We start from the raw sequence: 13,244 nt of genomic DNA, 5'->3' as shown, positions 1-13,244 counted from the left end.
TCATGTGGCATGCAAGGAACCTCTCCTCTGTCTCTCTGACACGCACAAACCTCACAATTTCTGTGTAAAGAACACACTGACAGCAGCAGAAAATTGGTCGTCAATGAGATGACGTTAATACACAACACAAAATAGGCAGGTAAAAGACCAATGGTGAGCACAATTAACACCTGAATGCAACCTAATTGAGTCAATCTCTCTCTTTCTCTTTCTCTTTCTCTTTCTCTTTCTCTTTCTCTCTCTCTCTCTCTCTCTCTCTCTCTCTCTCTCTCTCTCTCTCTCAGGGTAACGCCAATGTCCTCCAGCCAAGTGCGCAGTAGTGATGCGTACGTGTTGTTCTATGAGCTGGCCTCCTCCTCACGGATGTAAACCCCCCCCGTCAACCCCATCTCCCCCCTCATCCTCTCCTACGATGACGCTGAACGACAGGAAGGCCAAGGCGCAACAGACACAGACACACACGCAGACACACGCAAATGCACACAGACATACACACACACACACACTCAGACACACACACACAAGCAAATGCAGTGAAAATAAATAAATCTCATTATTTTCTTCCTCAACCCATCTGGTCATTATCGTCCAATTCCGCTGAAACAGTGTGTGTGTGTGTGTGTGTGTGTGTGTGTGTGTGTGTGTGTGTGTGTGTGTGTGTGTGTGTGTGTGTGTGTGTGTGTGTGTGTGTGTGTGTGTATTTGAACAGATCAGAAGTCTCCCTCTATGCACTGCAAAATGAACCGAACTCTCATCCCAACAGCGCCTTTACTTCACACAAAAACGGATCTTCTCGTTTGCCTCAAACATTTAAATTAAGACATTTTCTCCCCAAGAAATGTCTCTAATTTTGGCTTTGTGTGTTTTGATTTGGATCTTTTTGTATGTTCTAGTTTTGTTTATCTGCAATGTCCCTCATTATCACAAGGTTATCATGACATTGTTATCCATTATTAATTGCCATGGCGTTATTTGAAATATTCTATGTTGACAGTTCCTGCAATGATGGTTCCGATGTTACACTCTCACTCTACCAGCCCTTCCACTGCGGTACCACACTCCTTTACGTTATAACATGCTTGCTCTCTCTCTCTCTCTCTCTCTCTCTCTCTCTCTCTCTCTCTCTCTCTCTCTCTCTCTCTCTCTGTTGGGAGGCCGGTGGCACTGTGAGTGTTGCACTGTCTAAGAGACACCATAATACTCTGTTGTTATAGTTTTTTTATTTGTAGTCTTTTTTTTTCCCACTGCTAATGATGTTTTAACAGTACTGTGAATACATGAATGAATGGACATATTGTGTATGAACATATTAGAAGACAACATGCTGACAATGAGGACTTTTACTTGCAGCACAAGATCCTTTCTTCCTCTTCTTCTTGTTTCTTTGCCATTGAACAACATGGAAAGAATGTTTTCAAGAAAAAAGATCACAATATCAGTATATTTTTATATCCTGATGCAATATGGAGAATGTACTATACAGTGGTGCTGAAAATGACCCATAACTGTTTTCAGTTGGTCAATTTAACAAGTTTCAAGAGAGATTAAACAAAAAATGATATTTATGCTTACAGTTGATAATGTGATGTGTCACTTTTTAACAGTCGCAGTTATAAGTATATACTTGTGAATAAATAAATTATATACCTACAACTGGTTTTACTTTTAAAGCAATGTGTCTTTGTGGATTCTTGTTCGATGTCTGGAAGATAAATGGATTTGTAGACAATTGTTCCTCATATAAACTGCTGGGTTAAACGCAACTGGAAGGATTAACTGGAATATTTAAAATACCCATTCAGATTTTCCTCTATTTGAATACACTACTTTCTTATCCCAGGTAGCTCTCTGACACACACACACACACACACACACACACACACACACACACACACACACACACACACACACACACATTGCCAGTGATATGAGTAGGCCTACGATACTTTCTCGTGCGCACAACATACTTTCTCTTGCGCACGAGATACTTTCTCGTGCTCACGATACTTTTCTTTTTTTTTCATGACCCTTTACGGGTTCCGTACAATCCTTATACACACGTCTGATAAAAGTAATATGATTGATAAAAGCATCATTTGCTACCATACTATGAATCAAAACAGCAAGCCTATTTCATACAGAATCACTAAACACATCATAAGCAAAATAACTTCAATACCCATTATAAATTATGGTATGTAACCTACAACGCACGATGCCACTCCAATGTACGATGCCACAACCGCGTTGCTTCAATTATCTCACTCTGGTGTTCAGGGGCACCATATTTTCTGCCTATCTCGTCCAATTTATCCATAACATAGGTTTCGGACAGCAGATCACATAGCATAGATTCAGATGCCAATCGATAGACCCGTGTGTTTTTTTAAATAGTTTCTAAAAGTATCTGGAAGGGATATCTACCCAACACAACATATATCATCGTATGGGTTTCGTAATGATACTGAGATGGCATACAGGCATGTATGGCATTGTTGACTCGGACAGTTGTACGCGCACCCCCAACAGTCTGAACGGACCTTCCTTCCGGGCCATCCACCTGCTCCAATACCCAAATCTGTAACCGGCTCACTGTCGGGCCCCCGATGTGGCAGTAAGGTCAGATTCAATCCAGTCGTTTGTCAAAACCCATGTTCGGGTTGTACACAATTTAAATAACCGCACTCTGTGTTGGCTTCTCATGTGGGGGATGATCAGCATACACCTGTTCTGCGCAACATAAAACAAAAATACATAAGACTTACACACCACACACACAAAATCATATATTAATGATATATATATTCACCATTTTCTATAGCTAGTGGCCTGTTGCATCCAACCCATCCAGCACCATACCACCATCGCGGTGATCTGGTGACCCTCTTCACCGCATCTGATAAAAATAGCTGTTTTTTAACATCCTTAGTACCACACATGCTCCTTGGGGTATTGGGGTACCACTCAGTGGGGGGACATGGGTACTTCTTTACCACTCTGTCTATCTTCTCAAAAATCGAGAGTATCGAGGGCCAATCCCACTACTGGATAAAAAAGATAGTTTCAAAACAATCAACAGATTTTACAGCACTGTCCCAGGGCAAAACCAGGCCTCCGGTAATACCCTTGGATCAACGCATCGCTTAATCCATGCGGTCTAACCACATCTCCATAAGCCCATCTCCATTGGGTGACACAGGGTCTCTGTGTAGATACCCACGTCAGCAATCCAGCTCAGGGCATACCTTTACACCGAAACGTACCCAATCTTCTGTAGACATACGCATCTCATCATCACAGTCTTTTGCTTTTAATAGGACATAATATGTCCATATTATGCCTGAATGACACTTCGGTACGCTGTAGACACATATGCCAATCCCTTTTACGAGACACTGGCAGAGTACGCAGCAGGTTGTGGAGTGTCCGGTTGAACCGCTCGCATTGACCATTTCCTTCGGGGTGGTACGGGGTGGTACGTGATTTTACGATACCATACAAGTCACACAGTTGTTGAATGAGCGAGCTTTCGAAGTTACGGCCCTGGTCAGAATGCAAACGAGCGGGGACACCAAACTTATAAAACCACTCTGACACCAAAACCCTTGCTACGGTGGTTGCGCGCTGGTCCCGAGTAGGGATAGCATGGTGTATTTACTAAAAACATCAGTAAGGACCAAAACGCTCTCTAGACCATTCTGGGCCGGCTCTAGAGTAGTGTAGTCGATGGCAAGGAGTTCGTTGGGGCGGGAAGCTAAGAGATGTCCCATGACTCCGTGCACCCTTGGGTGAACATCCTTGGCCACTTGACACCTCTCACATTGCTGACACCAACGGGCTACATCGGAGGACATAGCAGGCCAGTAGCATCGAGACCGGAGAAGCGCCAGTGTTCGCTCCACCCCCTGGTGACCATGCTCTTGGTGCACTTGGGTCAGGACCTCGTCTCTCAGTACATTTGGTAACAACAGCTGGTACATGGCTTCAGCACCATCAGGTCGGAACACTTTTCGGTACAGGACATCATCCCTCTCAAGCAGGCGATCCCACTGCCGCAGCAACACTAGCGTAGCTTGGAGAGCTGTGCCCGCTCCTCACGACTAGGACGCTGCTTCCTCCTCCAAAACACCAACAGTTCCTGTATCACAGGGTCAGTCTGTTGAGCGAGACGAAGTTCAGGCGGAGTAAGCTGTGGCATGGCTGTGATGGTAGCTTGGGTGGCCTCTGCCTTTCCCAAACCCAACGCTTGCTGCAAAGCCTTCGGTGTGGCTGTACCTGGAAGCATCGCCTCTACATCTTGGGGACCAGATGGGTGCTGACGAGAGAGAGCATCAGCATTGGTGTTGCTCTTCCCTGATCGATACTTGATCTCGAAATCGAAAGAGGCTAGCTGGGCTGCCCACCTCTGCTCAGTAGCAGCCAGCTTAGCAGAAGACAAATGACTGAGGGGGTTGTTATCAGTATACACAACACATTTATTTCCCAACAAGTACTCTCTGAACTTCTCTGTCATGGCCCACTTAAGGGCCAAGAACTCGAGTTTCATAGAGCTATAGTTCGCCATGTTCCTCTCTGTAGGTCGCAGGCCCCTGCTAGCATAGGCTATTGGCCTCACCTTGCCCGCCTGAGTCTGAGAGAGGACTGCGCCCAAGCCACCATAGCTTGCATCGACCTCCAGAATGAATGGAAGGGTGAAGTCTGCATAAGCCAACACGGGCGCAGTGGTGAGCTTCGCTTTCAGTGTTTCAAAGTTCTTGTTACACTCTTCAGTCCAACACCTGGAAAACCGCTGGTCAGGCTTCTTGGTGCCACCACACTCAGCCACAGCCCTATGCAGAGGAGCTGCTAGTTTAGCGAAACCCTCCACAAACCGCCGGTAATAACTGGCGAAACCAAGGAAAGAACGAAGCTCCGAGGCAGTAGCGGGAAACGGCCAATTAGCAACCACTTCAATCTTGGCCGGATCTGTGGAGACACCATCAGCCGATATCACATGGCCCAAGTAGTGCACCTCTTTGCGAAAGAACGAGCACTTGCTGAGCTTGGCTTTAAGCCCATCGCATTGAAGCCGCTCCAGCACCACTTTGAGTCGCTCCAGATGCTGTTCAATAGTGGAGGAGAACACAACAATATCATCAAGATATAACAATAAAGACTGACACTGCTGGTCACCAAGATGCGTTGCATCAACCTTTGGAAAGTGCTGGGCGCATTACAGAGCCCAAAAGGCATTCTGTTCCACACAAATAAACCGAAAGGTGTACAAAACGCGGTCTTTGGCCGGTCGGTCTCAGTGACTGGCACCTGGTGATAGCCACTGGTCAAGTCCAGGGTTGAAAACCAGCAAGCACCGGACAATGCGTCCAAAGACTCTTCTATGCGTGGCAGAGGGAAGGCGTCTCTGCGGGTCTTACGATTAAGCTGCTGGTAATCAACGCACATGCGTAGTTTGCCACCCTTTTTCCGTACCAACACAATCGGGGACGCGTAGGGGCTGCTACTCTCCCGAATTACTTGAGATGAGAGCAGTTGATTGATGTGTTCCTTCACCACCTCATACTCTGAGGGTGGAATGCGCCTATAACGCTGCGCCACTGGAGTATCATCAATCAAAGGAATGTCGTGGGAGATGAGGATAGTACAACCCAGATCGGTGTCACTGGTGGAGAATACTGAAGCGTAATGTCCAAGTAGTGACCTCACCTGACCCTGTTCACCAACCGACAATGGCGACACATCCACATCGTCCACCTGTTGCTGCACACTGGGTGAAGCTGTCTGGGAAGACACAGTGGCCACATTTGATGGCACCTCGGTGACTCCTGCAGGAAGGCTGACCACGTTCACGAAGTCCAGTGTGCCAACAACAGTGCGGGGGTACAACATAACATCGTTGCAGCCAACATTAATTACAGGTATATAGGCTGTACCCCTTATAACACAAACTAAAGAAGGGGAAGCCAGCAACCCCGCAGGCAAACCACCATCCAAAGGCTCAAAAAGTACCGTAGAACCTGAGTACTGCTCAGAACATGTGGCGGCCACCATTCTCATAACCCCACCCGGAATCTGCCAGCTCCTCTTACCCCTGACCTTCACCGCCCCTGGAGTGTCTGAGGGAGTTAGGCCACTTGCATGATGACACTGTTGCAGTGCCTGCACAACTGGCTTGGGGGCTTCAGAGATACAGACCTGGGAGAACAACGCTACACCATGTTGGCCAAAAAGGTCCTGGTAGCACTTACGAATCACGTTCATCCCCAGGATACCAGGCACTCGAGAAGGCATGCCACCAGGCGGGTCCCTAACCACCAAACACCGCATTGCGGCATCAATTTGCCACAAAGTTTCACGTCAAGTTCCAAATATCCGAGGTAAGGAATAGTCAGACCGTTGGCAGCTCTGAGCTCCAACCAATGACAAGAACGGAGGCGCTCCTGGCCCCAAGGTTCAAGATGTTGGCGAAAGAAGCTCTCAGAAATGGTAGACACCATGGAGCCGGTGTCCACCAGACAAGGGACCTTCATGCCGCCCATATCGACATCCAAATGGGGGCAAGACGAAATCAATCCAGACGCATCCATGTTATGTGAAACAGCTTGAGAGCCAGTGGCGGCCCCATCCGAACTGTGGCTCTGCGGTTCGATGGGCACTAGTTTTCCGACATGGAATGAGGGCGAGATTGTCGATCAGCATTCAAGGGGGGTCGTGAGGGAAACTGTGAACAAGAGGGAATGCGCTCGCCATCACACTCATTTGCATAGTGTCTCGGCTGGTTACAACGCCTGCATATTAGAGGCCCAGACCGTGGTGGACGACGGTACTGGTTGGAGTTTTGTAGCTGAGCAATGCTTCCCACAAGCTGATCAAGCTGCTCTTGTTGACGCTTCAACATCTCCCTCATCTTGCTCATCTCAGACACCGCGGTAGGTGGGGCAATAGCCTGGGGGGCGCCATGAACACCATACTGGACACCATACACTAAGGGGACCGAGTGGCTGCGACCTCTCACACCACCAGGCAAACCCTCACGCTCCCATCGAATCGCCTCGGCCCTCACCTCAAGCAAGGTGCTATCAGGTTGGCGACGCACCAACTGCTTCAACTCGCGTCGCAAGGAACTATTCAAGATGTGCTCGACAAACTGATCTCTCAGAAGGGCCCCGGCGTGTGGCATGTCAGCGGGGGCGCACCGCTTCACTTTCCCCATGAGGCTCATCAACGCGAGGGAGAACTCCTGAAGCGTTTCTCCTTCTTGTTGACCTCTGGAAAAGAAAGCTTGCTGCACTGCAACATACGACTCTGAGCACCCATACAGCTCGTCTAAAATGGCAAGTATTCTAGCGGGGTCCTCTCTCTCAGAGGCAGAGCGATACTTTATCTCCTCCTTGGCCTCTCCCTCTAGGTGGTCGAACAAAAAAAACGCCTGGTCAGACCGGGACAGATGTCGAGCCCTCACACTCGCCTGCACCTCCTCCACCCACTCACTCAATCCTACGCCTGTCCTTCCCCTAAAGATGGTACACTTCCTATCTCTAGGCACAAAAATTAGTCTCTCTGCTACAGAGGGAACAGAAGTAGGAGAGGCAGCAGGTACTGCTGAAGAGGTAGACGGTAGAGCACTTGAACCAGCCTGTCCCTGTCGCAACCGCTCATTATCTGCTTTTAACTGTGCAATCAGCTCTCTAAGTTCCTGAGCTTCCTCCTCCATGATTACTACAAACTCACTACACTACTAGTAGCTATGATGATGCAAAAGCACCACGAAAGTCAAACCTATAGTGAGGGAGAACTCCCTCACGAAGATCCACGAGGGGCCACTGCTGCTTTGTCTCTGATCGCCCTAATCTGCACGCACAAAAACAAAATTTAGATCGCACCAAATACAGCGAGCAGCACAAAAAAATAAAGAAAATCAAACAAATATGTATACAAAGGAACACACGTCTCAGCCGTTCGGAAAAGAGTGATCCTGCCGACAACGCCAAGTGTGGCAAGGTGGTAGGCGAAAGGAAAATAAACTAAAAGATCTAACTAAGAAATAAGAAAAGGAACCGACAACGCCACCCTGGGAATTTCACCTCAGGGAATTGATGTAAAGTGCAAAGCACACAGGTAAGTCCACTCGTTTAGAAGGCATGAGACGTAGTTTAAATGTCATAGAAAAATAAAATTTATTAAATAACTTCTTTCCTTTTCAATTCAAAATATTCAGCATGCAACCAAAAGAAAACAAACAATAGACACAAAATAGTTGAGGTAAACGCAAAACTAAATGAGTAATCAAATCAAAAGAAAACAAACAATAGGCACAAAATAGTTGAGATAAAAGCAAAACTAAATGAGTAATCAAATCAAAAGAAAACAAACAATAGGCACAAAATAGTTGAGATAAACGCAAAACTAAATGAGTAATCAAACCAAAAGAAAACAAACCATTCAAATAATTAGAACACACATTAACACTCATGCACACACGGATGGGGGGGGGGCAACCCCGGTTAAAAGACACACTGGATGAGCACCCTTGGTAGCACTACTCGGGAGGGGGGTGCGCCGCAGCGACAGGCGGCAGTAGGCACGAGATGCCGGCCGGTGGTGTAACACGTGAAGTAAACAACGCGGCGTGCAGCAGCAGTGAAGCGGAGTAGCGTGGAAAGGCAATATCAGCCAGCAAAGCACGTGAAGTAAACAACGCGGCGTGCAGCAACAGTGAAGCGGAGTAGCGTGGAAAGACAATATCAGCCTGGCAAAGCAGCAGCGACCCCAATGAACTGATTGCAGTTGGTCCTGTTTACGAAAACATGATATTAGTGTGGCTACATAAAACAAAATGCTACAGTTGTTTGCTATGCTAACACATACCTGTTTACGACCAAACACGGGCACACACACACACACACTCCCGTTCACACAGGAGGAGGGAGGAGAGAGGACTCCGGCCGTCATCAGCGTTTACCTGAGAACACACTAGTGTTAGCCATCAGACAGCATCAACTACATTGCCATGAAAGAAAATACTTAAAATAACTTGCTTACAAGAACTTACAAGAACTTACACCACAGCTCGCACAAAAACCCTGAAGCAGCAACAAATAGTCGCCCTATCGGACCAGACCACCTTTTGGCCCGGAAGTGACGCGCAAGTGACAGGAGCGCAAAAGAGAAAGAGGCAGGTGGAGGACGGCTGCTTTTATACCGCCCACATCATGGCGGCCACTAGTGGTACTTGTACCGTGACTAACATGGATAGCACATCTATCCTGCTACACTACCAAGGACACATTCAGTGAGACAATGGGTGAACGAGATTTTTATAGGTAAACGTTCGCATTGTGGGTAGTTAATGCAAAGGTGACATAGGCGAGTTGGAGTGACCATCGTGGAGACTGCAAGACAGTTAACGGAATCTACATAACAAAGAAGTCATTCCATAGTATCAGATTTCGTGGCTACAATGGCGATTCAAATACCAACGAAGCTCCCATCCAGAGAGAGGAAGGGAGGTATCTAAAGGTACAGCGAGAATGTATACAAGTGAATAGCAATTATATATACACGGTGAATATAATTTGTATATTATAGTTAGGCAGTGGCTATTCGTACAGCGACCGAGCTTGTCACGTGACCGTACTTGAGTACGGTCATCAGTCTGCTCGGCGCTAACCCTAACCCTAACCGGGCCGACCGTAATTATAGTAATTAATTATAATAATAACCCTAACCCTAACCCTAACCATAACCTGCCGTGAAAATAGACTAATGTGGTATTTTTACGGCGCGCCGTACGAATAGCCTAATTGCTATTCTTACGTCGCCGTACGAATAGCCACTGCGTTATAGTTATGCTTGATATTTAAACGACACAGAGCTATATATGCAAGATAAGGTTGACGTCTCTTTTTTTTCGATAGGCCTCGAGCATCCTGCATCATCGAAGTTACCTGCTACAAGGGACATTGGCTGCAATACTGAGCCACCTCAGAGACACCATGTTGGCACACAACTCTCTTTGAAGACTCTTCATTCACATTACAGAAGTGAAGGTTGGTAGTGTTTATACTGTAACAGTGCAGTCATGTTTTATTCCTAAGAATGCCATATCATAAATATATGTTTTGTTACAGCTGTCCAGGCTACTGTGTCCTTCAAGGACTTTGGCACATCCACCAATCCCTTCACAGGCCCACTGCCTGTAGCATGCTCGACACCTGTAAAGCCGCCACCATCTAAGAGACCTCGGCTGCAGCAGCAGGAGGAGGAGGAGGAGGAGGAGGAGGAGGAGGATTGTCTCGAGGGCAGCGCAATACTGGCTTCTGAAGGGCTGGACGCAACCTTTCACCCTGAAGACTCGGTCACAACTTTGCCTGAGTCAACATTCATGTCGTGAGTAACTGAAATATACATGTCTCAATGTATATAATCAGTTTTTTTTTTGGGAGAAATGGATGGTGTGTACTTCAGGAGTTCTGCTTTATAATGCTTTTTTAAAGTATTTGGTTATTGTTCAAACTGTTTGAAAGAGTTATTGATTAACTAATTCCCCCCCCCCAGAGATGCTGAATCCACATCCAAACACGATATAAGGAAGTACATAGTGTACGAGACCTGTCTCATGGAGCTGTTCGAGGTGTGTCCTGTGTGCAAGCGTGTTTGCACTGTGAAAAACAAAGTGCTTGGGACATTCATATCAGTGAAACAGCTGTGTGAGTATTGCGAGTATTCCCGAATTTGGCAAAGACAGCCTCTTCTGGATAGCACACCAGCTGGGAACTTGCAGCTTTCTGCAGCAGTGTACATCAGTGGAGCCTCTTTCTTCAAACTTCAAAGGGTAAATGAGTGAATAAGTAAATAATAATTTGCCCCATTGTTGAGCATGGCATATGTTTTACATTATCAAGTCCTTTTTTTTTTTTTTATCGGGTGTTCCAGGCGATGCATCTGCAGATTTTTCTGTATGATACCTTTCGTCGGCATGCCCGAATGTTTATAGAGCCAGCTATGGTCCATAAATGGAACCATTCCCAAAATGTGATGCTGCAGCAGCTCAGCGAAGAAAGAAAAGTAATACTTGGTGGCGACATGAGGGCTGATTCTCCAGGTATATATTTTGAAATGCTAAGATTAGGATATGTCTGATTGTAAATGATTACGAATACATAAACGCATACCAGACAAATAAAATATTGTGACTATGTTTTCACAGGGCACTGTGCAAAATTTGGGAGCTACACCATGATGGACCTCAACACCAAAACTATTGTCGATCTCCAGTTGGTTCAGGTAGGCGTGACGAATAGTGTGTAATGTCACAAATTTTAAATATGGACCCGTACTTCTGATTTTTGACAGAGCAATGAGGTTGGAGGAAGCTCCCATATGGAGAAGGAAGGCCTGAAGAGGAGCCTGGCATTGTTGGATGCACGTGGTGTAACCATCGATAGCATCGTCACTGACCGTCATCCACAAATCCAGAAATTTCTGAGGGACAACAACATCACTAAATTTTATGACGTCTGGCACATGGAGAAGGTACACTCACCCAACAAAACATTAGAAACCTACTTGTAGCAGGGACCCCCTTTTGCCTTCAGAACAAGATACAAGAAGTATTCTGTACATATTTCGGTGCATAATGATAGGATAGTATCTTGTAGTTGGGGAAAACGTGTGGAATTCATATTGGGTTCACTTCTGATTCTAAAAAAATATTTATTCTGATTTGTAGGAATTACAAAGCAACTACATAAAATTAGCAAAACCAAGGACTGCCAGAAAGTAAAGACGTGGATGCGAGCCATCAGAAACCACATCTATTGGACGGCGGCATCGTCAATAACCGGGCCGGAGAGAGTGGCAAAATGGACCTCCCACCTGAACCATGTTCAGGATATTCATACTCATGATGATCCCCTCTTCCCAAAATGTCTACATCCAATTCGCAGCACAACGGACAAGAGTAGATGGCTCTCAGGAAGTTTGTCTCATTCTCTTTTCAAAACTGGTTTGACTATATTGATTAGCTGCAAGTCCAGTCATTACCAATAAGTAGGATATAATGTATGATATTTTTGTCTTTCAGCAACTCCTGCATTCTACAAGCTGGAGAAGGCGCTGACCAAGAAGACAGTCCTGAGGGATATAGCAAAGCTCAGTCCCCACCACCAGACGTCCTCTTTGGAGGCATTCCACGCTGTGATCCTGCGGAAAATGTGGTCTATCCATTTCTAGGAATGCTGTGCAGGTAAATTATTATTATTATTTTTAATTATTAATTATTAATTGTTGTGAACATTTGCCCATTTCTTGCAATTATTTTCATGTTAGATTTTTCTTTTTAATGTCAGACTCTACCTGGCTGTGTGGTAGAAATTAGTGAGTATATTCTATGATAAACCATGATTATTAATAGGTTTTATATTTTAAATAGTGGAAAGCATTGTGTTTGCAGAATCTGGATTCAGAACAGATGGTGCACAGGAATGTATAGGGAACTGGGGGGAAGCTAAGTTGGTCCAAGCCCTTTCAGCCTTGGGTCAAGCTAAAGTTGACCTCAGCCTTTTTAGCCTTGGGTCATCTTGGCTAATGAGGTTGATCCATGCAGACCACTGAACTGGGCAGTTGATAACATGCTGTGACGAAGATTGACGGGCGGAAACCCCATTGTGACTCCATTGTGACTCCATTGTAAACAAAGAAATTCCTATACGTGTATAAGTGAGGCTGCAGCCCGATGTGGGGCCAGTGACTTTGCAAACCCACTCAGGCTGTTGTCGTTGTTGTTCTGCTGCACGATAAAGTCTTTTGTCAATTCTTGCTCCGGACCCCTCGTTTTCATTTTACTCTCTCTCTTGAATTAGTCTAAGTGTTTTATATCTCGGTTAATCTTCAATAGCTGCACTGCATTGCAATGAGAATTCTGATAGTGCCACGCTCACTGAGGAGACTGGCAGATTAGAACCCAAAAGCACGACTCAGAGACAAGCAAACACAATGATATTCCGATCTTTACTTCGTCAAGCAAATCAACGGGGGCGGGCGGAGAACGTAGTCGGGGGCAGGCAGGATCGGGAAACCGGGGCAGAAGACAGGCGAACGAGGATCCAGAGGGACGAGACAAGGATCGTAGTCGGGGACTGGCAGGGTCGGGAAGCCGGGACAGGAGACAGGCGAACGAGGATCCAGAAGGACGAGACGGGGAACGTAGTCGGGGACAGGCAGGGTCGGGAAGCCGGGACAGGAGA

At 46.2% G+C, this 13,244-nt stretch overlaps 3 protein-coding genes across 3 annotated transcripts in view; 2 read left to right on the top strand and 1 right to left on the bottom strand.

Annotated features, from left to right (window-relative positions):
* Nucleotides 1-1,794, top strand: part of LOC130405980 (ubiquitin carboxyl-terminal hydrolase 2-like) — a 99,095-nt gene extending 97,301 nt beyond the window's left edge. Inside the window, 1 exon segment of the mRNA XM_056611334.1 lies at nucleotides 285-1,794. Within this exon segment, the coding sequence (XP_056467309.1) occupies nucleotides 285-369 (85 nt within the window). The 3' untranslated portion in view covers nucleotides 370-1,794.
* A 2,315-nt stretch (nucleotides 1,795-4,109) lies between these two features.
* On the bottom strand, nucleotides 4,110-6,324 carry LOC130405384 (uncharacterized). Its single transcript, XM_056610445.1, has one exon. It carries the CDS (start codon nucleotides 6,322-6,324, stop codon nucleotides 4,990-4,992), a length of 1,335 nt encoding a protein of 444 aa, XP_056466420.1. The 3' UTR covers nucleotides 4,110-4,989.
* A 3,973-nt stretch (nucleotides 6,325-10,297) lies between these two features.
* Nucleotides 10,298-12,875, top strand: LOC130406273 (uncharacterized). Its single transcript, XM_056611758.1, has 8 exons — nucleotides 10,298-10,386; nucleotides 10,555-10,831; nucleotides 10,933-11,101; nucleotides 11,207-11,283; nucleotides 11,353-11,532; nucleotides 11,729-12,244; nucleotides 12,348-12,375; nucleotides 12,452-12,875. Exons 1-6 carry the CDS (start codon nucleotides 10,382-10,384, stop codon nucleotides 11,780-11,782), a joined length of 762 nt encoding a protein of 253 aa, XP_056467733.1. The 5' UTR covers nucleotides 10,298-10,381; the 3' UTR covers nucleotides 11,783-12,244; nucleotides 12,348-12,375; nucleotides 12,452-12,875.
* The last annotated feature ends 369 nt before the right edge of the window (nucleotides 12,876-13,244 follow it).

Source organism: Gadus chalcogrammus, chromosome 16 (genome assembly GCF_026213295.1).
Source record: "Gadus chalcogrammus isolate NIFS_2021 chromosome 16, NIFS_Gcha_1.0, whole genome shotgun sequence".
Classification (NCBI taxonomy): domain Eukaryota; kingdom Metazoa; phylum Chordata; class Actinopteri; order Gadiformes; family Gadidae; genus Gadus; species Gadus chalcogrammus.
The sequence above is the reverse complement of the archived record's forward strand: the minus strand, read 5'-3'. Positions and strand labels throughout refer to the sequence as shown.